Source organism: Nicotiana tabacum, chromosome 9, assembly GCF_000715075.1.
Source record: "Nicotiana tabacum cultivar K326 chromosome 9, ASM71507v2, whole genome shotgun sequence".
In the NCBI taxonomy this organism is placed as follows: domain Eukaryota; kingdom Viridiplantae; phylum Streptophyta; class Magnoliopsida; order Solanales; family Solanaceae; genus Nicotiana; species Nicotiana tabacum.
The window spans coordinates 58,090,622-58,115,445 of record NC_134088.1 but is presented as its reverse complement, the minus strand read 5'-3'; the positions used below and the strand labels follow the sequence as shown (position 1 = coordinate 58,115,445).

The window sequence follows — 24,824 nt, the reverse complement described above, 5'->3', positions numbered from 1 at the left end:
CCCTGGGATCCCCCCAGACATGGAGATTGATTTTGGGATTGATGTGATGCCAGACACGCATCCTATATCTATTCAACCCTACAGAATGGCACCGACAGAATTGAAGGAGCTAAAGGAACAATTGAGAGATTTGTTAGAAAAGGGTTTTATCCGGCCAAGTGTGTCACCTTGGGGCACACCGGTCCTTTTTGTTAGAAAGAAAGATGGGTCACTACGTATGTGTATTGACTATCGATAGCTTAATGCGGTAAAAGGACAAGCATTAGCAGACTTCCTAGTTGACCATCCAATTCCAAATGATTGGGAGTTCTTTGATAAATTGCCTGATGAAGATGCAATGGTCATAGAAATTCAACCTTCTTGGAAGATGTATTTTGATGGCGTTGCACATCGTGAAGGAGCTGGTGCTGGAATATTGTTTATCACTTCTCAAGGAAAAGTTTTGCCATATTCTTTCACTCTGACACAACGGTGCTCCAATAATGTTGCTTAATATCAAGCGCTCATACTTGGGCTTGAAATGGCTGTGGATATCAAACAGTTGCCACTACAAGTTTTTGGAGACTCCAAGTTAGTGATCAATCAGATTTTGGGTAGCTATGAGGTCAAGAAGCTAGAGTTGGTGCCATATCACAAATATGCTCAAAGATTGGTAAGTTGGCTTGGAGAGGTAACTATTCAACACGTGCCGAGAAAGGAAAATAAGAGAGTTGATGCATTAGCTGCCTTAGCTTCTACATTATCTTTGCCTGATCAAACACAAGTCGTTATCTGCCAAAGATGGGTAGTTCCTCCACCAAATGACTATGAGGAAGCAGAAAGCGAAGTTGATCATCTTGCTTCTATTCTTGAGGTTGAAATTGAAGATTGGCGACAGCCATTAATCGATTATCTTTGTTATGGGATATTGCCAGAAAATCCCCGAAGGAAGACAGAAATCCGAAGGAGAGCCCCTCGTTTTCTTTATTACAAGAATACACTCTATAGACGATCATTTGATGGAGTGCTCTTACGTTGTTTGGGGAATGATGAATCCCTTCAAGCCCTGCAAGAAGCACACTCTAGAGTATGTGGTGCGCATCAATCTGGGCCAAAACTTCATTTCCACATAAAAAGAATGGGGTATTATTGGCCAACCATCATGAAAGATTGTTTAGATTACGCTTGAAGATGTAACGCTTGCCAATTCCATGCTAACTTCACACATCAACCACCTGAAGTATTACACCCAACCATTGCTTCTTGGCCATTTGATGCTTGGGGTTTGGATGCTGTTGGTCCATTGCCAAAGTCTTATGGTGGAAATCTATACATTTTGGCCGCGACTGATTACTTCTCGAAGTGTGCTGAAGCTGTTTCTCTTAAGGAAGTAAAGAAGGGAAATGTGGCTAACTTCATCCGAGTTAATATTGACGGACAATGGTAAGCCATTTGATAACAAGTTGATGAATAAAATATGTGATCTTTTTGGCTTCAAGTAACGCAATTCCTCCATGTATTATGCTGCTGCCAATGGACTTGCTGAAGCATTTAACAAGATGCTCTACAACTTGTTGAAAAAGGCTGTCTCTATGTCTAAGAGAGATTGGCATGAGAGAATGGAAGAAGCTCTTTGGGCATACAGGACCACATATCACACACCAACGCAAGCGACTCCTTATTCACTTGTTTATGGAGTTGAAGCAGTCCTTCCACTTGAGCTTCAAATCCTGTCGTTGCGGCTTGCCATTCAAGAAGGACTCACTGATAAAGAAAATGCTCGGTTACGCCTGAAGAATTGGAAGCTCTTGATGAAAAGAGGCTAGAAGCTCAACAAAGACTTGAATGTTATCAAGCTCGTGTGTCTCGATCTTTTAACAAAAAGGTGCGCCTTAGATCTTTCCAAGTGGGTGACCAAGTTCTTGTGGTCAAAAGGTCTATTATTACCTCTCGTCGATCTGGGGGAAAATTCTCTGCTAAGTAGGATGGACCATATGTTGTACAAGAGGTATACTCAAGTGGCGCTTACAAGATAGTTGACTCAGAAGGTTTGCGGATTGGCTCCAACAATGGAAAATTCTTGAAGAGATACTATCCTTGAAGAAAACAAATATGCTCCTTAATGCACGAGCATAAATTGCATGTTACTCTTGGACCACAAGAGTATAAACTGTGCACAGCCCACAAAATAAAAAGTTTGCTGGGTTGAAAACCTCAAAAGAGGCGGCCTAGGCAAAAGGTAGGGCATTTCAAAACAAAAAAAAACAAAAAAACTCACCCATTTCGAACTACAGAATGACTTGATCCTCTTCACCGAGGTACATAGACAACTTAGAATTTAATTCTAAGTTCAGTCATATTAGTTCAAAAATACATATTACCCAAGGCATTATTCAAATGAGGTATGATGAAATATAATTCACTTGATTGACACTTGAAAATTAGGTGTATCTGTATTCTTTCGTTCAACTCTCTATCTTATCTTGATGGCTCAATGAGGGCAAGCCCTCCATGTCAAATTGAGGTCTTTACTAGAATGATTGTTGTTTCTTTAATAAGAGACTAAATATTCAAGTTGAAGTCTTTGATTCTAAGTCAAGTTGATTTTTCCAAGTTTGTTACATCATCAATTTGAAGTGTTCAAGCCGGCTAGGTTTTAAAGTTACCGTCTTCAAGTCCGCCAAGTTTTAAAATCCATAAAGTATATAAAAAAATCTCAGTTGTTATGAACTACGTAATGACTTGATCCTCTTCACCGAGTTACGTAAGCAACTTAGAGTTTTACTCTAAGTTCAGTCACCTTAATAAAAAAGAAAAGTGAGGGTTTTCTTTAGAATACGTGGATAAACTACCAAGTCTTAATCGTTGAAGAACATTAAAAAAAGGCAAGAAGAAAAGGGAACATTAATAAGAACGCGCAATATAAAGTGAAATGAAAGAAGCTTTATTGCCGATGAGAACATCTACTAAACAATGAAATGCAAAAAGAAAGGGAAAAACAAATAAAGCAGTGTTTATGCCTAATCTAAGCATAACTTGTGAATACATTAGCTTTCCGTTTATGTAAGTAATTTAGTTTTTCCTAGTAAGAAAGATTGATTAGAAGTAAGTCAGAAGATGAGTTGTCATTGATATAAAGTGCAAAGAATTGCAGAAGATAAGGAAAGTTGTTCGGATCCCAATAAAAGAGAAGGATCCGCAAGTATAAGACCTTAACCCTTGGTCTAAGGGGGAGATGTGAAAATCGTCAGTAAGTCCAGTTGGAGATTTGAAACCCGCATAGTTAGCATGGGATATAAAAACTATAAAATCATGCCCATTTATGTATCACGAGGGTAGTGCCATTGGACGAGACTCTAATCTTCGGAGTATTGGTCAAAGACTTAGGTCACAACAATGCTGTAAATATTTTCAGGAAGTACCTTGAAAAGATAATCAAATATGGGAAGTATAGCTCATGATTGAGACAGACAAGAGAACTATAGTGAAATTTCACCGCTTAGCCAAGCTAGGAGTTCGACTTTCGAACTCCGAAGATGGTGGAGTTGTTGTCCAGAACAAGACTTGCTCCTCCTTAGTAGCCGAAGTGAAGGAGAAACGGTTTGATGATCCCTACTTGTTGCAGGTGAAAGAGATGATTCACAAGCATAAGATAGTGGCTTTTGTACGAGGGGTAGATGATGGTACTTTGAGGTACCAAGACAGATTGTGTGTTCCAGACATAGATGGACTTAGAGAAGGAGGATCATGTTAGAAGTCTATAATTTCAGGTATTCTATCCATCTAGGTTCCCAAAAGATGTACCATGCTCAAGGAGCTTTATTGGTGGAACAACATGAAAAGGAACGTCGCACACTTTGTCGCCAAGTGCCCGAATTTTCAGCAATTGAAAGTTGAACACCAGAAAGCCAGTGTTTTACCACAATTTACACATATTCATGAGTGGAGATGGTAAATATAGACTTTATAACAAGATTATATCATTCATTTTGAAAGGGTGATCCAATTGGGATGATCACATACCACTCATTGAGTTTGCTTATAATAACAGCCACCATTCTAGTATCAAGATGGCACCATGCGAGACTCTGTGTGGGCAAAGGTGTAGGTCGCCAATTGGTTGGTTCGAAGTTGGCGAAGCAGGGTTGTTGGGACCAAATTTAGTCTATCAGGCTGTGGAGAAAGTCAAGTTGATTCAAGAGCGTTTGAAGACGACTCAGAGTCGCCAAAAGTCCTATTCAGACATGCGGCGTAAAGACTTAGAGTTCCAAGTTAATGATTAGGTGTTTCTGAAAGTTTCGCTTATGAAAGGCGTTATGAGATTTGGGAAGAAGGAAAATCTTAGTCCCCGCTATATTGGGCCATATAGAATCCTGCGAAAGATCGGACAAATAGCTTATGAGTTGGAGTTGCCACCAGAATTAGCGGTTGTATACCCAGTACTTCATGTGTCATGGTATGACATTCAAGTTTTCAGTAGCAGGCGGTTGTGATATTTTAGACATGTGAAGTCCCATCAGGATGAGTATGGGTGGAAATAGTTGTTTTGGAATCAAGACAGAGAGTGTGGTGCATAAGATTCGATAAAATCGACTAAGTTTATGGAAGGTCTGACTTATATCAGGATTTCGTGAAAATCTGTCGAGAATTTAGGAAAATATAAAAGTTGTACCTCTTTGAAATAGCTTTCCAACGATATATTGTGCAACCCGAACGGATTTCTGAGCAAAAAGTTATGTGCGTTTTACTGGACAGTTAATGGTCCCGTGCGTAGCCGCACACTTGTGGCAGTTTTACTGCCCTGCTGCGTGTTCAGGTGCGCGGGAACGCACCCGGGAAGTCGTTTTATAATCCCTACCTCGTCCCCTACACCCCAAAATACATAACCTTGCTCTAGAAAGGGAAGCTCTCAAGAACCTAACTCCTCAAAGGTCCCTCCACCATCCAAGGTGAGTTCTAATGGTGATTCTAAGTTAATTTCAATTTTCCAACATCTTATTAACATGAGGAAATCATTCAGATCATATATTCGATCGAGACATCATTGTTGAGAGAAGAAACCCTAGAATTCGAATTCAAGAGGATTGAACGTCAAAAGGTAATGTTTGTATCCTCTTATTGATTATAGCATTGGATTAATGATTATAGAGTCTAAGTTCATGAGATATGAGTTGGTGAGTACAAAAGGCCAAGTTTTGAATTCGCTGGTGATATCCTCGCCACATTACAGGTTGACTCTTAAATTCTCGTCACATATGCCGTAGATAGATCAATTAGAGAAAGAAGAGAAGGAAAATAATGTAACTCTTGGAAAATCCTTCCGTCATATCTTACCAGCTTTGATGAGAATGTCAAGTCATCCTTATCAAGTCCAGCGATGTCCAATTTTCATGTATAGGGATGTCACATTTTATGTAGAGGTAAGTAAATCCAATTTTAGCATAAAATTCGCTATCTATAATTGATCTATTACCTAATATATTAGTTAAACAGTACAAGATTGTCGCTCTCAGTAATTTAGGCATTAATTCTTATACTATTAGAACGAAAGCGGGTCGAAATTATCATAGAAAACTTTCAAGTAGTTCATATTCATGCGGCTCAAAATAGCCTTGCAACTGAAGAGCTTCCGTCGTTAAGTTCTGAATTTGGTAGAGATGGATTGTTAAAACGACGGGACAAGAGAGGGTATGATGAGGTTGTAGTCAACAAGCAATAATACTTTTTATTACTTGTCGAACCAGAACCCATCTCTGATTTCATAATTAAGAAATGATAAAAATGGCTGCTACAAAAACAATATAGCTGCGCGATCATATTAGTCAGTTGCAGCTGCTCCTCCCCATTGCTTTACACGACTTGCAGCTAGACTTGCCTGCAAAATTATAAGACTAATGCGTCAGTTCATGTTAAATATATATCCTAATGGACTGAAGCATTGTTGAAGCAAAGGCAGAGCTATATGGCCCGACAAATAGGATAAAAACGAAATTTTCTTTACATACATAAATTGTGCTTTATGTTTACTATACGATCTGTATGTTGTTGCAATATTTTTGAATTCCTAGCTCCTGTGCTGTTTGAAGGGTAGGAATAAATAATACTACTCCACATAACATGTAAAAGAGAGACAACACTGACCTCTTTCTCCCAGTTTGTCATTGCTGTAATAGCTATTAAGATAATGGTCTGCAAACAAATGCCTCCAATCATCCCACCCCAGATTCCCTGGAAGAATAAAACAACATTGTATTAGTTGGATAATACAGTTTTCACTACTATCAACGTACAGTTATGTATGTCTGACTGCTTGAAGTTGAATTCGGGATATATATTTTAGAAGTTCACCATAGCTCCAAAATCAAATTTGAAGCCCAAAAGTACACCAGCCGGCAAACCAACAATATAGTAACAGGCAATGTTAATATATGCCACAAGTGCCTGCCATCCAGCTCCAACAGCAACACCTTTAATTTTCAAAACAAAAACAAGAAATTAAGGGAAATGAGATTTAACTCTTTATCAGAAAGAATAGAATAGCCCTTATAACTGACAAAGATCGGTAATGTAGTCATGATAAACATGGGAAATTGAAAGTTATTTATTTAACATGGTTACCGGATAAGACAGGCTGAAGGCTGTTTAATAGAACTGTCCAGGCAAGCAACATTGCCAGTTTCTTTGTCTCATTGGCAACTGCTTCACTGTTAGTGAAAAGGTAGGGAAAATATTCTCTTGTTGCTAGCACGACAATCATGCAAGCTACTCCTATGACAGTTGATGTTAAGGAGACTACAATCACTGAAAATTTTGCAAGTCGTGCATTACCAGCTCCAAGTTCATTTGATATTCTCACACTACAATCAAGATTTAATCATTGAGTTAATACTTCTCAAACTCTCCCATTTCTCTCTTCTACCTTATACTACTACAAACACTACATGTGCAGTATCTAATAGATTAGCTAGTGCGATGTTGTTCTGCTTTGGAACAGAGTGTTTATTACCTGATGGCAGCATTAAATCCTAAAGAAATCATGGCCTGCCATCCATTAATGTTCATGCTGAAAAAAGAATTAGAGACTTGTGTTAGCAGATGTGTATCCTCCAATATGATGTGTAGAAACATAACAAAGATATTCTCCATCAACAAAATAAATTTAATGACTCGTTTTTCAAAATATGGAAGATTTTAGTTAATCCTCTTCAGTCTAAATCAGCTCAAATGCACTAATTTATGTTTACAACTTTATGTTTGAAGGCCATAGATTGAACAGAAAGACTGGAAAGACCCAAGATTCCTGACATCAAGGCATTGCTTTTCAATTGTTGCTCCATATTTGGCTTCTCTATCTAAATTAATAGCCTGTATCCTTATTAAACGTCAAGTAGTGAATAACTGAAAAGCAATATTAAACGTTAGTAGTGAATAACTGAAAAGTAAAGACAGCTCGCAGATTCAAAGGATGAATTAAGAGTTTTGCTTGGACATACATTTTTTTATATTTAAAAAGAAAAAGAGGAGGAGAAGATGATACCATATAGACATAGCATCAACTGGCACCAAAGGGTTAGGCAGAAGACCTGTGATTATGATCAGTATCATCAAATACCAGAACTCCAAGCTGCAATTAGTAAAGTCCATAAACAATTGTTTTAGACGAAATTTTATTTATTCACTTGTGGGAGAGTTACCATACCATAACATGACAGCAGAGGCCAAAGATAGCTTGACAAATCCAAACAAGTCTTGAAATGCCAAGGATGAGAAACCAGTCCAAGCTCCATCAGATTTGGTGACAAAGATATAGAGAAGCTGTAGAATTACAATGAGCCACCACGAGATATTCAGAGTGACAGCTGCTCCAATTAATCCCCATTTAAGTTTCAGTATGAATAACCAGCTAAAAAGGACATGTAGCACAAGAACACCAGCAGATATCCATGCCATCACTAACACTTTCCTCTGAGCTTGTAAGAATTTCTGAATTGGAAAGTTCATTGCATAAGCAAACAATTGTGGTATCATCCACAAAGCAAATTTTCCTGCATGCACTAGGATAAGTTAATTGTTGGATCTATAAATTGCATCCTGCTGCCAGCTTTGTTGGATGGAACTGACCAGCAGCATTTGAGATGCGAGTGGTTTGACCAGCCAAAAGGAGAATTGGAGGAGAAAAGACATAAACGGGAACCAAAATACAAGCCGTGGTGAGCAAAATAACCCAAGATCTTTGCATGTATATTCCCAGCATCCTCAGATGTCCTGCACCAAATGCTTGCCCGCATAATGTCTCCAATGCACTTCCCATCCCCAGCTGCCAATTTTTTATTAGCACTCACAAAGAAAAGAAATAAATTGAACTCTGAAAATCTATAAGGTTTTATGCTATTAGTGTATTGTAATATGTTGTAGTAGATAATATGTCTTATTTTTCAGGTTATTGTTTTCTCTCTTTATAGATGGTTTGTATATATACAGAGGCAGACGCACATTATGGGTTGAGAGATCACCGGCACCCGGAAACTTCAGCAAAAACTCCATGTATACTTGTAAATGTCTTCAACGAATAGTCAAATATTAACAAATACCTCCGTATCAATCTTTATGAGCAGTGATAAATTTATATTGAATGTCATGGTGCCCCGCGACCGCCGAATCCTGGGTCCAATATATAGTTACATTTTATAGTATAAAAAATTCTTTTACATAATCATTGTATAGATGTTTAAACACACAAAAATATTGGAACTAATTAAATAGTGTCTTTTCTACAAAAGCAAGAAATCTTAAAATTGCTTTACCCCAAGAGGGTGCAATGCAAAAACGTGTGCAATTTAAATAGTGTCTTTAATCTTAACTGGAACTTGCAGCAAGCAATATACGTGTGATATATTAGATAGTTTTCCCGTTAATGTCTTGATAAGAATTTAAGGTTTTAAAATACCTGATTGAGATATATGGGATAAAAATTATCCATTCTTATGCAAATCATTCGAAACTCATCCATTTTTTCAAATTGCTGTTTTGCACGTGGTAACTAGAGAGGAATTGTCAAGAAGACCTCCAAAAAACTTAAATTGGTCAATTAACCTCCTATTTTCTTTCTCAATTTCTTTTGGATTAAAAAATGGCTAAATGAGCGGGTTAAGGTGGTTGGGGCCTTTTTAATATTTCCAAAACTTGTGAGTCACCTATAAGATTTGAAAAACAAGCTTTCTTTCTAATTTTTCCGCCATTTTCTCTTTCATCTCTCTACTCTCTCTTCTCTCTCTCACTCAACCCCTCGACCACGATGGTTTCTGGCAGGAAGGGACAAGAATCAAGTTTCGATTTTGAGTGGAATCGTCTCTATAGACCCAACAAGCACTGTGTTGTTGCTCAGACCGTGTCAATTTTGGTAAATTCTAAATTCTCTTTTTTTTCGTTTCTTACATTTGTGATTTGGGATTTTGTAGAGAGATTCGTTCATGTGCATGTTCAACATCGATTGGGTTGTGTATAACCATATCTTATATGACGTGGGTGGTTATATTTGCTTCTTGGACTAGCTCTGTGCTCTGTATTTTACAATTTAGTCATGTTGTTATGGATGTTGCATTATGCAACAACATGTAAACTGCATATGATAAGAACAAGGAGGCTGCCAGTAAAGAGAGAAAGGATTTGGACTTTTGTGAGACAGATGATGCTTGCCAAGACTTGTGCCTTACACTCCTAATGCTATATCCTCAAAAGAAGTATGCCAAAACCTGGGGATGTGGAGTGGTGCAAGGCTAAGGTGTTGTACTGTGTGTGGCAAATTGATAACAAGTATTTTGTGCTTGTTGTTTTTCACTTGGCAGAGGGTTTGATTTGAATTTACGATAGCAATGTCAGTTTGTATGATGATGGTAAACTAGAAGAACTTGCCCCTCGCTCTCATGATGCCTAGGATTTTGATGAAAACTGGCTAGTTTACAGACTTAGGCCAAGATGTGCTTACGAAGAAATGGTCCCGGGAGCGTATTATGGATGTGCCAGCCATTCAGCAAAGGTAAATTAAATGTGTCATCCATTATGTTTTACTCATTCTTCTGGTTTCTTTAATAACTAATTGTGTCTTTGATTATTGTAGTGAAAGTAGTGGAGCATATGCAATGAAGGTCATTGACTTCCTCCTAACTGATACGCCGCTGGTGCAGCTTAATGACAAGCGAATGAGTTGTTTAGGGAAAAATTTACAGTAGATATCTTCGGGGGAGGGATGAACCCTTCTTATAATTTATATTTGTGTTGTTCATGGGACAAATTCATTTAGGGTGAACTTGTAGTAATATGTGATATTTGCATCTACCTCTATGTAATGAAACTACCTTTTTGCCGATTAACTATTGATGTTGTAAGTTTTGTTTCTTTAGCGCTTCCTTTTTGTATTACAACATGTAGCTAGAGGGTGCGTAATAGACAATGTCTCTAGTAAAAAATTAGCTACTTGGTTGCGTAATAGACACTGAGTCTATCAATAAACTTGCTACTTGGTTGCATAATAGATTCAAAGTCGCATCTAATAACTTCATCAAATATAACATTACATTAGTACAACATCACATGATCCAAAAGACTTCCAACAAAACAAACTTACAGTAATTAAACTATTCCTACTAACAACAAACCAATATTCCTTCTCACTTCATCATCCATGCTGCTACGAATCCGACAATGACGCACAATAGTATAACCCACTTGTTCCGCCTCATTTCATTCATCTTAACTATCCCTCCAACATAATCACTTACAAGAATATGCCCTTCCTCCAGTTCAATCCCTCCATCATCATCATCTTCCTCATGATCATCCATTGATATTATATTTTCAAGTTCAGCCACCTTCATCTGCAGAATAATTTCATGCTTAAGAGCGTCTTTTTCACACTTCAAACTACTGATAAGGTCAGCAATCCTTGGGTCTAGCATATCATCATTCCATTCCCAAAATTAACATCTTTTACCCTATCAAATGAAATAGAAAAATAATTTATCAGTAAAATTGAATCCCTAAAATTAAAAAGAGGCGAATCTGTGAAATTTATCTTACCTTAGGTTTGGAACATTTTGAGAATCGCCTACCAGCATTCACCGGAGTTGTAGCTGTGAATTGACTGGCAGCCATGCCGAAGTGACAATACTTTCTCGACCCAAAGGATGCACTCGACTCTTGACTCATTTCTCGACTCTTGACAATAAGTAAGATTTTGGTTAAAATCTGCAAAAATAGCATCCTTCAGATCCGACGAGGATGGGCCTTTGCCATTAACATACCCTTTCTTGTAATATGCACCCAAAGTCTTCGACGACGCGTTAGGATGACGACTTGATATGTGTTATAACTCGCATGTGTGCTCGCCATGGTACTTGGTAATAAAAAAAATCTATAAGAATTCTCGTACTTTAAAGCGCATAACTTCCACGGGCAACTTACATCTGGGCATGTCACCGAAGTTAGTTTACTGCTATTCTTCTTCATACGAAAAATGCATTTTCACAGAAGTAACCTCCAACTATTTCATTAGATCTAATTTGTTGTCGAAATATTTTCCAAGGAAAAGACCTGTACCATCAGGGTGGTTGTATTGTGTAGCTAACGAGTCCACCAAGCCTTCATCTCCAGCTGCCCAACTGACAATATCTGGGAGCTCTTCCGCTCCATCTGCATCTTCCGGACCGTACGAGTTCATTTCATTGTCACCAAAATAATGCAAGTCATGACTAAATCCATCGAAGCCATCTTTCACAATTCTTTCCTTCTCTACTTCTAAAATTTGTGGCTGTGTTGTTGTTGGTGGTGGTGTAGCTGCGGCGTTTGAACCTTGATGAGATCTTTCAACAGAAACTTCAGCCCCTTCTTCAAACTCATTTTCAGCCACAAATATCTTCAAACAAGGTCTCATACCATCAATTGTAACATCAAGGAGGTACGATTGCAAATCATTGTCATTCTTAATGAAGGAAGAGGAATCTTGTCCCTCTTCGGCATAGAGTTAAGCATATATGTAATATTCAAATGCCTTATAGACAAATGATGACATCAATAAATTTGTCAAATGTACAATTGCTGGGTATTCAAATAGGTACTGTAACCTTTGTATGCGAATTACAATTCCAACTATTTGGCCACTCAACCCATTCACCAGAATATAGACCGCATACTAATATATAATCTTTCACAAGTTTATTGTGAACCATTGGTCTATTGTACACTAGTGGTCGAGCACTATGCATATAAAATTTGCAGAAACTCAGATTAACAATGACGAAGAAGATGAGATGAAAACACTTACCAGATGAAAGAGTTACACAATATACCACCTAGAATGAATTATAAATCCAGTGTACTGCCAATTTCATCTCCAAATTCGACATATCAGAAAACCCTCCAATTTTTTGATTTCTACTCCGTAAATGATAAATCAAAAGAATGAAGCTTTGAAAGGAATGGGTAAGAAGCGAGACGACCTCTGTGTGTTGAATGCAAGAAAAACAAGCTGCAATAGAGGAATCAGCCGTGGGAAATGGGGGTTGGGATGGCAGAAACGACGGGAAGGGATGGGATTTTTTTTTTAAATCTGAAAATATTAGAATTATATAGGTTGGGACCAAAGTGTAATAAGTAAAACTTTAGGGATAAAGACTGAACTTTTTTCCTTCACTTTATAATCTCACTTAAGCACTAGTTAAGCATGAAGGTCAATCTTACAATAATTAAAACTTGAAGGTCACTTAGCCCATTCAAGTTTGAAAGTGGGTCACTTTGCCAACTACCCTGGTAATTAATTCGAGTTGCAACTCTGTTTGTTAGCTTAAATTAATCACTGTATGACCTTTCTCAGCATCTTTAGCATTAAATTCTAATTCTTTTTACGGTTAAATAGATGGATAGAATATCTAGGAGTATTTAAGTTATAAGTCTCAAATTAATATGAGCATTGTGACAAGAAAATGCAAAATAAACGTTAAAATCTTAAAAACTTTAAGATCACAACCGTCCAGGATATAATAATTGAGAAATTGAAACACTTTAATGTCGAGTAAATCGAATATACATGACACACAGTGAAGCTAAAACCAAGGAGGCAGGGAAATTGACTTTGATGTTAAGAATTTAGACTTGGATATACGGTAAAAACATACCTACACCGCTTTCTACAATAAATAATATCAATTTTTCATGGTAAGTAATTTGATGAGGTAAGAATATATATTAATTAGTCATTATTAAGTGAAACACATGTCATGCATTTGATTAATTTAATTTTATCAGAACGGAACTAACAAAAAAGTAGAGTAGTTAAATTCATATTTTGATACACAGCTGCTATTCTTATTAGCTTCAGGCCAAAATAAAAGAAGATAGTAGAAAGTGATCGTATTTTGCACATTTAAAATGAATTAAGTAAAGTTATCACTCTAACTATTTAAACTTTTAAGAAAGATGATTCACATAATTTAATATTATATTAAAGCAATCAGACATTAAAGTTTGGGTGTAACTATCATGCAGCAATAGTATACTTATGTATTCCAGATGAGTTAATTGATCAATCAACCATGTCGCCATCTGAGACTAATTAAGATCGACTATATATGAATCATCTCTAACTACTCAGTTTTATTGAGCCATATCTCATTCCATGTATTTGAGATCAGGAAAAATCAATATTCACTACATACAAAGTTGGAAATGCAGGAGGAATTTAAGTTGAATAGATTGACCTTGTAAGTGAAAGTTCTTTTTACATTATTATTGTAGTTTTACCTACTTTAACACATTGCTTATCATAATTTGAAGATAGTCAAATCATGCTTTTTACAAAAAAAATATACTATCTGAAATAATATTTTAAGGCAATACTTGTGAAAATATAAAAACTTCTTATAAGTAAATTTAACTCTAGAAGAGTAGCTCTGAATTGATAATCTTTTGCCAAAAAATTATATTATTGAGTAAACATGTTTTGTATGTATAACTACACTACGTTGAGTCTTCTTGACTTCATATATTTCATTTTTTATATTTTGACTCCTTTTAAGGAAATCTTGATTCCGAGCTCCGGAGAAAATATATATGAAAGTGATAACTTAATTACCATGACACCAAAAGCAAGGCCGGTAATAACAGAGTTTTCAATAGAGACAGCAGCCAGTTCAAGCTCCCCAATTTGACCGGCAAAAGTCTGAGTGAGTGCACCAAGTGAATACTGACATACGGTAGTGAAAATGGCAGGACCAGCCAGCTCCCATAGCCTCTTCGACTCCCAACCAAATTCCTTAACAAATCCAACGTCGTCGTTATTGCCACGTCTACTCACCGCCTGCTTTTCTTCTCCGTCCAGCTGATCATTATCAAGAAGGGGCTCTGTGTTGCGACTCATGACTATAAACAATCACTTATATGCCTGCACGCGGAGATGTTCCAAGATTTAAATTTAAGGTTCAAGACTCCGAGTTTATTGAAAAATGTGGGTTCAAAACTTGTTTTTCACAAGTATAACTATGGTATGCGTTGAAAATCTGTCTTCTGTTTTTGAACGCACCCCTAACTCCATAAAATATTTGCCTCTGCCCGATGCTAAGCGCTAAGCCAGGAGAAGAAGATCAGTGGATTAGGCAAATTATTGAAGGGAGACTTAGTTTTGTTTTTCTTTCTGTGGACAGAATTGCCGCGATTGGTCAAATTAGTACTTTTGTTAGGTTCAAACTTGCGTGACAGATATGATTTTGTCTACGCCTTTAGAGGCTGCGATTGTAGGGACTAGGGGTCTTTTCTAACTAGGAGGCCAAAGATACATACTATTAAGTCTAGTAAAAACTACTCCTTAAGTTTGTTTTTTTAGAACAAAACTGCTACATCATTAATATTATCCAATTTATAAATGTTGGGCCTAAACAAATATGCAAGTATACGCGGTCGATAAGTAATAAAGTGATGAAAAAGTATTATTTTCACGAGGATTTATGATCAACTATTGTCCAATCTAAACTATTTATAAATTTATTGCTCAAGTGATCGTGAAGACGACGATTGTGATTTTTATAACTAAATTACTACGAACTAATAAGTAAGCAAGAAAATAAGATCGCAAGTAGAGCAAACAAACACTTAGAAAGAATTCAATGAGATGGGGATATTGCAGGGTTATGGGATTAACGTCTCTCCTATTGTGTTCTTCCGGTTGATGTAATCACTTGACTTATCTAATCTATTGATTAACATGGTTTATTATGCTCGCGAAGTTCTTTCGACACTTCGCTCGCTTATTCAAGAAAACCTAAGACTATTTGTCTATAGAATCAAATTTGACAAGAACGCATGTATATTTCCTGCAAAAATAATCAAGTAAGGCAACTAGAATATGTCTATCCTAATCACGAATCTATTCTCTGATGCCCAGATTCAAGAACTTACTCTACTCAATCTTATATGCAATTTATAGTTCCCACTTTCGAGTTCAACTATAAATTTGTAGATAGTACTCTATTATTAGCTACGCAATAGAATAATTAAGTGCAAGATTGAATAAACAAATAAATATGATAGAATCCTGCAACACAATCAACTGTCAAATTACAATAGTCAAACACGACCCATAACCCCAGAATAACGAGTTTCTTAATTACTCATGTTCATGACAATAATTAAAATATTATTTTTAAACTTAAAAGGTATGAATACTAGATGAAGGATGGAAGAATTGATGAATTATGTGCTCACGAGTGTTCCGTACTTGTGTTTTTCTCTCAAAATGTCGTATTCCCCTCCAAAATAGGTTTAGACTTGCTTTAATACGAGTTGGGGCGTCTTGGGTCAAAATAACCTTGTTTCGGGCGAAGTAGGACAACTTCCCACCACCCAGCTCCCAGGATAGCGTGGGGCGCTATCCCCGGTGCTGGGAATTTCGGTGCTTCTGGATATTGCACCACAGGTAGTGCCCCACGCTAGCTTGGGCGCTACATTGTCCCAATTTTTCACTTTGTTCCCTTTTTGCTTCGAATCATACACCTTCATCCCACATTACTCCCGGATGACTCCTACACATAAAAATACCACGAATTAGCACATATTATTATAATACACATCCGAAATCTACGAACATGAGTAAAATGTGAGAAAATATGCATATAAATATACATACTTTAAGCCGAATATCAACACCCCACACTTAAACTCTTGCTCGCCCTCGAGCAATGGAACTATAACTACACCCCAACAACGTACACCTCAACTAGGGAAGAGCAATTCAATTTTTCAATCATACACTCTACCTTTGACTATGGTTGATACCGGAAATCAAGCATGAACATACGAATTTCACATTCTTCCTGTTTTACACATGCCCAAGTATACACATTCAATTCAACCAATTCAAACAACCTATCCATAACTACCCTACCTCAAGAGCTGACTCGTTACCACTAAGTACCCTCAACTCGCGCACTCACCCAACAAAAGAAATTAACAACATTACCAATCCGTCAAGAGATCAAATGCCCTCACCAACAAACAAGACAGTGAATATAGATATAGTCCACACGTTCAAGTATAACTTTGAACATTAAATGAGGACATCACACAATTTAACAAAATTCGCTCACTCTCACAAAGAAATTCATGTGCATCCCGTGGTCATACCATAAGCTTGCTCATAGTGTACATTTCTACTAATCTAAGCTAGCCAAATCTAGGATCAATTAGGACTTTATGGTACATAATGTAAACTAAGAGACGGGTATGATACATTTAGGAATAATGACTAACCCTCCTAAGCACTTTAATACACTACACTCAATAATCGAGCACGTAATCTTCTCAATCAATTCACTCGCCACAAACCATACACAATATAACTCTTCCTTCAATTAAGCACTTCTATGTTCCCACTAACACGAATTAGTAAGATTAGGAGGTGTTTTTTTTTCTTTTCTTCTTGACTATCACATTATTTATAATTTTTTCTTTGCAATTTTCTTTTTTCTCTCTTTTTCTTTCTTACACACACTCCATACATTAAGGTTCATCAGCTAGTGGTATTTTTCACAATTTTAGTACACCTTATGGGCCCTTCCATGGTTCCACTCGAAAGTTACTTCCCAAATCTCTCACCTTACTTATTTTAGCGACTAAGTGCCTTCGGAGGTAAAGATTCAACAAGCTCAAGTTACGAACAAAATCGGGATATGGCTTATAATGTGGGTGCCAAGGAAAAGGTCTATAGGCTCAAAGAGGCTAGCAACGGGAAAATTTTATTTGCAAGTGACAAGCACATCTATGATCAAGCAAAGAATTGCCTACGTCATCTCCTATACTAGCATAACTTAATGATTTCGCTTCGAATAACACACATGGCAAGTTCTAGACTACACATGATAGCACATAATAACACAAATCTCTACTCACACATTGCACATGACTCAATCAAGATGGTTCTGTTCAACTCTCAAGTCAAGCAAGCACATATAGTTGAAATTTTTTAAGCAATAATGCACTAGGTGACATACAAGTCAAACAATTGAGAAAAAGACATCACATAGTAGGCTATTTATTTCACTTAGTCATTATAATTCAAATCAAATATAACAGGAAGACAAAGCACATGCCATAGCCTAACGTGCCAGCACCAACCATGTCAATAGGTATTTAGAGCAACTCAGATTTCTTCCTATCCTACTCCTAAAAAGTTAAAATCAAAATACCCGGTTCAAGCTACACCCTTGGAAAAGAACTGGCGCCCAAAGAAAACCAAGGGATACTACCTAACTATTCTAAAAAAAAACTTTTTGGTGTTTTTAATCGGACCTTAATCCCTCAAGAAAGTTATCCAAGAGATATCCGAACTTTCACACAAATGTAATAACATCATACAAACTCACTCGCAAGTTCAAATTATCAAAATAACATATAAAATCAAGACTCAACCATCAAAACTCAAGATTTCCAAAGTCCATACTCAAATTTTCCAACTTTCCACATAAAGCACCGAAAAGGCCTCGGGTCACCCAGAAACACAACAAAAGTTTGTACAAGTCCAAAACCATCATACGAACCTTCTAGAGTCGTCAAAATACCGAGCCGAGGTCGTTTACAAAAAATATTGATCGTGGTCAACACAAGCCACTTTCAAAATCAACATCACCAAAAAATTGATACGGACTACGCACACAAGTTATAATTCATAAAATAAAGTTATGGAAGATCTCGAAACACAAAAAGAGAAGTTAATACTCAAAACGACCTATTGGGTGATTACCGTTGGTGATAAAGTGCATCAACAGGAGTTGAAAACTGGTGCTTCAACAAAATTAGGTATTGGTGCCAAAGTGTATCAACGGGAAATTGAGACAAGTGCTTCAACAAAGTTGTGTGTTGGTGATAAAGTACATCAACGAGGGTTGGACACATGTACTTTAACAAAAGTGAAAGTTGGAAAGAAGTGCTCCAACACAACGAACAAGTCAGACATATACAACTTTTGAATTACGGGAGAATGTTGAAAATCTAATTCAAAGTTGTAGTACAAAATTAAATTATTTAGGATTTGGTATTTGCAAGTCTATTTAATTCATATCCAAATAGGATTTGCAGTCAATATTATATAGGAATAGGTTTTTATATTTTTAGTTGAAATAAGTTTCGTAATATTATAAATAGGGGTATTGGGAGCTTATTTTATATGTGGATTTGTGAAAACTGTAGAGAGATCCTTCAGAGAGATTTATAATAAAATAATTTTCCTCTAGTTTCCCATTGGTATGTGAATTTTGAGTTTTGTGTAGTTCTCTGCTTCGTGGAAATTGACATCTAGGACAAAAATATTAATAAAGAGGGATGAACTTCGATGCCACCTATATATTTGACAAAATTCCCTAACGAAAGGTCTTCATGGTCAGCGAGTTTGGATCAACTCCGTAATGTAAATTTTGATATGAGATGTTCACAAAAGTTACAATTTATGATATAACGATTTTGTATACGTATAAAATCGGGCCCACCAGATTTTACTATTTGACCGAGACTGGGAGACTGCATCGAAGGATTGCCTCGTAACGGAACAAACTAAATCACGAGGACAAGGTACCGAGTTCAGAACCGAGGTACCTGTCGAGATCGAGGCTAGTAGCGATCGAAGCCAAATGAGACAGACATTGAGCAAGATCGAAGATAGCATAATAACGGAAAGGCGATATATCCGTGACTGGTCAAGGATCACGGCGTAAATCTCGGTGACTGGTCGAGGATCATGGCGCAAATTTCGAAACGGATCAAATCAGAAACGGTTAATTAGTTAATCATGTGATTTCTTCTGTAATTAGAACTATACCATAAGTGAAATTCCTCTACTATATAAGGGGGGTTCTAATCATTTGTAGGGGACTTTTGACAGAGATAAAAGCAATATAATTCTCTTTCTCGTTTATACTATTGTTCATCAGCTTATTATATTTTAATTGTTCTTGCATCAACCAGTTCGAGGGTATCCGGACTCGAGGGCTGAGTTTCATTCAAACATTGGTTTGCTTTAATTTATAGTTCATTTCTGTTATTAATCCTCATATTTATCAATTGGTATTAAGTGAAATCACGTGTTCTTAGAGTCACATTATAATTTTAATTATTATCCAATTTTAAGAGTAAACAGTTTGACGCCCATCGGGGGGTCAAGAATAATAGTGCTTGCTTAATACTGATTCTGATAACACACACTGCTTTACACTTGCTCTCGTAAGAAACTTTATTTTCAGGATAAACATGTCAAACTCACAAGCAGCGCCTACACATGGTGACAACAACCTCGGATTTCACGAGAAAAATGACAACATAGCTCCCCCAGGAATCGAGGTACCTCAGGCTGACCTCGAGGGAGCACCAATTGCAAATCCCGTCGATGTCAGTTCACATGTCGCCCTAAATGCAAATTTGGGCATTGATCCCGAAGGTAGTGTACGCAGGGAAATTCGATCAGGTGGTCGTGTAACGCAGGGCGGAGAAGATGGTGGGGTTAATCTCCAACTGATATTCGAAATGTTATAGGCTCAACAAGCCGCTATAGTACAACTACAAAACCAACACCACACCAAGTAGGATCGAACCAGAAGTCGTTCACAGGACCGACCCTGTGCCGGAAAGGTCGAATGCCAACGAATCGGGGACTGACCCCGCCATTATGGAAATATTCGAGGAGCTCACTAAACGGATTGAATCAGGAGAAAAGAAAATCGAGGCAAATGACAAGAAAGTAGAGACATACAACTCCCGGGTTGACCAAATATCGAGGACAACACCGATTCTAAAGGATATGGATTCAAGAAATTCATACATAAGCCTTTCCCTCCAAGTGCGGCTCCGAAATCCATTCCGAAAAAATTCTGAATGCCTGAAATTCCTAAGTACAATGGGACCACCGACCTTAATGAGCATGTCACTTCTTATACATGCGTAATAAAAGGGAATGACTTGGAAGACAATGATATTGAATCCTTTTTACTGAAGAAATTTGGAGAAACCTTGTCAAAAGGAGCAATAATATGGTACCACAATTTGCCGCCTAATTCCATCGATTCCTTCTCCATGCTTGCAAACTCCTTCGTAAAGGCATATGCCAGAGCAATAAAAGTTGCAACTAGGAATTCGTATTTCGGTTCCATATGGAACGCATGGAACTACCACCGGTCACAGACGATTGGGCTACTCAAGCCTTTACTCAGGGTTTGAACAAACGCAGTTCGGTGGCATCACGACAGCTAAAATAGAATTTATTTGGATATCCAGCGGTAACCTGGATGATGTACATAATCGGTACCAGTCAAAGATCAGGGTCGAGGATGATCAATTGGGGACCCCTTCCAGTTCCATATATCCAAACAGGCCCGTCGGCAGAACTCAAAAGGATATCGACAGATAACCTCGGTGGAACAGAGATCGATATCAATCATACAACGCAGATCGTAGAAATAGCAGCCCAGGATGCAATCCCATCCAAAATGATCGAAGGAACAATCGAGGATAGAGCTCTCGAGGTCTCATGAGAAAAAGTGGCTTCGATAAACATGCCGATCCCATAGAAGCACCACAATTATCAGAATACAACTTCAGCATCGACGCATCAGGTATTGTGTCAGCCATTGGGAGAATCCAATATACTAGATGGCCCAGACCCCTACAAACTGATCCATCACAAAGAAACCCCAATCAAATATGCAAATACCATGGTACACACGGTCATAGAACCGAAGACTGTAGACAACTAAGGGGGAGGTGGCCCGTCTATTCAACGAGGGTCACCTTCGAGAATGTTTGAGCGACCGAGCTAAGAACCATTTCAGAGTCATGGATGCAAATAGGAAAAACGAGTAGGAAGAACCACAACATGTGATTCACATGATCATTGGTAGGGTCGATATTGCACAAGGGCCCGTGTTCAAACGCACTAAAGTATCAATCACCAGGGAAAAACGAACTCGAGACTATATGCCAGAAGGCACTTTATCATTCAATAATGAGGAAGCAGAAGGGATCTCACAACCCCACAATGATGCTTTGGTAATCTTTATACTTATGAATAAAATTCAGGTTAAACGTGTTTTAATTGGTCCAGGAAGCTCAGCCAATATTATTCGATCGAGGGTCGTGGAGAAGCTTGGCCTACAAGATCAGATCATACCTGCAATTCGGATTCTTAATGGCTTCAACATGTCAAGTGAAACAACTAAAGGTGAAATTATCCTACCAATAAATGTAGCCGGAACTATTCAAGAAACAAAGTTCCATGTTCAAGATCAGTGGGTACGATATCGAGTATCGACCCCGAACGGCCATCAAGTCTCAAATCTTAGCGGACTTGGTGGCCAACTTTATGCCACCCTTCGTACCCGAGGTCGAAAAGGAACTATTAATAAAGTCGGGTACATCATCGGGGGGTGGAACCTCTTCACAGATGGTGCTTCGAACGTGAAGGGGTCCGTGTTAGGCATCGTTTTGAAGCCACCCACGGGGAATACAATTAGACAAGCTATCAAAACTGCCAAATTAACTAACAATGAGGCCGAGTATGAGGCCATGATTGTAGGTCTCGAGCTAGCTAAAGGTTTGGGAGCATAAGTCATCGAGGCCAAATGTGACTCCCTGCTTGTGGTAAACCAAGTCAATAGAACCTTCGAGGTTCGAGAAGATCGAATGCAGAGATACTTGGACAAACTATAGGTGACTCTACATCGGTTTAAAGAATGGACCCTATAGTATGTGCCTCGAGAACAAAACAACGAGGCCGATGCCCTCACAAATTTGGGGTCATCAATCGAAGACGACGAGATTAGCTCGGGGACTGTCGTACAACTTTCAAGTCAGCAATCGAAGAAGGCCACGCCAAAATCAACTCCACTAGTCTGACCTGGTATTGGAGGAACAAATATATCGAATACCAAAAGAACGGGAAGCTTCCATCAGATCCTAGGGAATTGAGGACTGTACGTGCGAAGGCCGCACGATTCACATTGGCCGAAGACGGAACACTGTATGGAAGGATGTTCGATGGACCATTGGCAATATGTTTGGGACCAGGAGATATCAGCTACGTCCTACGAGAAATCCACGAGGGCAACTGTGAAAATCATTCAGGTGCCGAATCATTGGTTCGCAAAGTCATCAGAGCAGGATACTATTCGGCCGATATGGAAAAGGATACAAAAGAGTTTATTCGAAAGTGCGACAAATGTCAAAGGTATGCGCCGATGATTCACCAACCCGGAGAGCAACTCCACTCAGTCTTATCCCGATGGCCATTTATGAAATGGGGAATGGATATCGTCGGCCCTCTACCATCGGCCCCTGGTAAAGCTAAATTTATTTTATTTATGACTGACTATTTCTCTAAGTGGATTGAAGCACAGGCTTACGAGAAAATTAGAGAGAAAGAAGTCATATATTTCATCTGGGACCACATTATATGCCGATTCGGGATGCCTGCCGAGATTTTATGCGATAATGGAAAGCAATTCGTCGGCAGCAAAGTGATAAAGTTTCTCGAAGATCACAAAATAAAGAGGATATTGTCGACGCCATATCATCCTAGTGGGAACGGACAGGCCGAATCAACAAACAAGACCATCATTCAAAATCTAAAGAAAATATTGAACGACGCTAAGGGAAAATGGAGAGAAATATTGCCCGAAGTCCTTTGGGCGTATCGAACAATGTCAAAATCCAGTACGGGGGCAACACCGTTCTCTTTAGTATATGGCATCAAAGCTCTGATCCCGGTTGAAGTCGGGGAACCTAGCGCCATGTTTCAATATGCAACGAAAGAGTAAAATCATGAGGCTATGATTACAAGCCTCAAATTGCTAGATGAAAAACGGGAAGCCGCCTTCGTTCGGATGGCCGCACAGAAACAACAGATCGAAAGGTACTATAATCGAAGAGCCAATCTTCGACACATTAAAATCGGGGACTTGGTTCTGAGGAAGGTCACCCTCAATATTCGAGACCCAAACAAAAGAAAAACTTGGCCCGAACTGGGAGGGACCGTATCAGGTCGTCGATATAATCGGAAAGGGATACTACAAACTTGGCATGATGAACGGCGAACAATTACCAAACAATTGGAACATATCACTCCTCAAATGATATTACTGCTAAGGTATGACCTTCTCCTTTTGCGTATATATTTTATACTAACCATTTGTAGGCGTTTAATCGAAGACATCGAAGGATTCTTCAAACACAAAGTCCTTAGGTCTGAAAGCATGCGTTGCACTCTTTTTTCCTTAGACTGGTTTTTTTCTAAATGGGTTTTTCTGGCAAGGTTTTTAACGAGGCAACCATTGTTAGTACTAACTTAGAGCAATTCTATAGTATCCGAGGCTCCTTTACAATCAACCTCGAATACTGGGGGGCACCACCCTCGGATACGAAAATACTTCATGCTGACAGGGTCTCGATAGGAAAGTTTTGTAGGGACAAACGGTCGAACGAACCATGCCCATGTAGATTACTCGAGCCCTAATGGAAAACATGTAATCATGTTAATCTATTGAAAAAAGTGTTTTTCCTTGCCAGATATTTCATGCCTTAGAGAAATTCTTACTTTACAGTGTCATGCTTGTAATCTGTTGTGGAAACTGACATAAGGGCCGGTCACAACTAAAGTTCGAACAATTGACCCTACACTCGGGGACTGCCATCCAAAGAATCGACATAATCGAATTACTAAAACCTCGAGATCGTAAGACCTCAAAAATTGCAACCCTCAATTTTATAGGCCACGGCCACCCCACTCGGGTAGTGATACTTCGAACAAGTTCGAAGTATAACAGGGGAACAAGCCCAAAAGGCGAATCCCAAGTTAAAGGCTACGACCAAATTAACACGGTTCAGAGTCGTCCAATTTCCGTTATAAAACAGGCCTTCGAATATTTTCATAAACCGGTTAAAAAGGCTACCCTCGACTAAATTACTAAGGGTTTCGATAATATCGACCCTCGAAAACCCTAATGGGCACAAAGTCATTCGAACTCTCGAACAAATTCTTTATTTCATGCTAAGGCACAACAGATTTTATATGACCAAACAATAAACTTTTCAAGACGAAAAGGGGGAGAAAGCCATTCTTTTTACATTGGCCGTATCGGCCTAATTCAAGAGCCTAAAGGGCCATTTTGTCTTTGAGTTCAAGAAATCATCCTCACTCAATTAAACCTAATGGTCACCCTACTCTGAGTTCGAGCAAATACTCACTCAATTTTAAAAACTACACTATTTTAGCTTCGATCAAATTGCCTAAGCCTCGAACTTATGAACAAAAGTTTCATAAGGCA

At 38.2% G+C, this 24,824-nt stretch overlaps 1 protein-coding gene and 1 long non-coding RNA gene across 2 annotated transcripts; both read right to left on the bottom strand.

Moving 5' to 3' along the window:
- Positions 1 to 5,518: 5,518 nt before the first annotated feature.
- LOC107776656 (protein DETOXIFICATION 33-like) lies at positions 5,519 to 14,629 on the bottom strand. The gene is made up of 9 exons (XM_016596566.2): positions 14,105 to 14,629; positions 8,101 to 8,296; positions 7,679 to 8,024; positions 7,517 to 7,603; positions 6,986 to 7,042; positions 6,598 to 6,836; positions 6,328 to 6,446; positions 6,121 to 6,207; positions 5,519 to 5,854 (listed from the first exon to the last, which is right to left on the bottom strand). Exons 1-9 carry the CDS (start codon positions 14,387 to 14,389, stop codon positions 5,798 to 5,800), a joined length of 1,473 nt encoding a protein of 490 aa, XP_016452052.2. The 5' UTR covers positions 14,390 to 14,629; the 3' UTR covers positions 5,519 to 5,797.
- Positions 10,499 to 13,098, bottom strand: LOC107776655 (uncharacterized). The gene is made up of 2 exons (XR_012694879.1): positions 11,056 to 13,098; positions 10,499 to 10,970 (listed from the first exon to the last, which is right to left on the bottom strand). It is a non-coding gene; the product is annotated as an uncharacterized LOC107776655 (long non-coding RNA).
- Positions 14,630 to 24,824: the final 10,195 nt, after the last annotated feature.

What these genes read in the sequence shown, in the direction of transcription:
- LOC107776656 (XM_016596566.2), bottom strand. Translation starts at nt 14,389, where the DNA reads ATGAGTCGCAACACAGAGCCCCTTCTTGATAATGATCAGCTGGACGGA. An exon ending in GGATTTAATGCTGCCATCAG is followed by an intron (nt 6,837 to 6,985) that starts GTAATAAACACT and finishes TCTTGATTGTAG; the next exon opens with TGTGAGAATATCAAATGAAC. An exon ending in CCTTCAGCCTGTCTTATCCG is followed by an intron (nt 6,447 to 6,597) that starts GTAACCATGTTA and finishes TGAAAATTAAAG; the next exon opens with GTGTTGCTGTTGGAGCTGGA.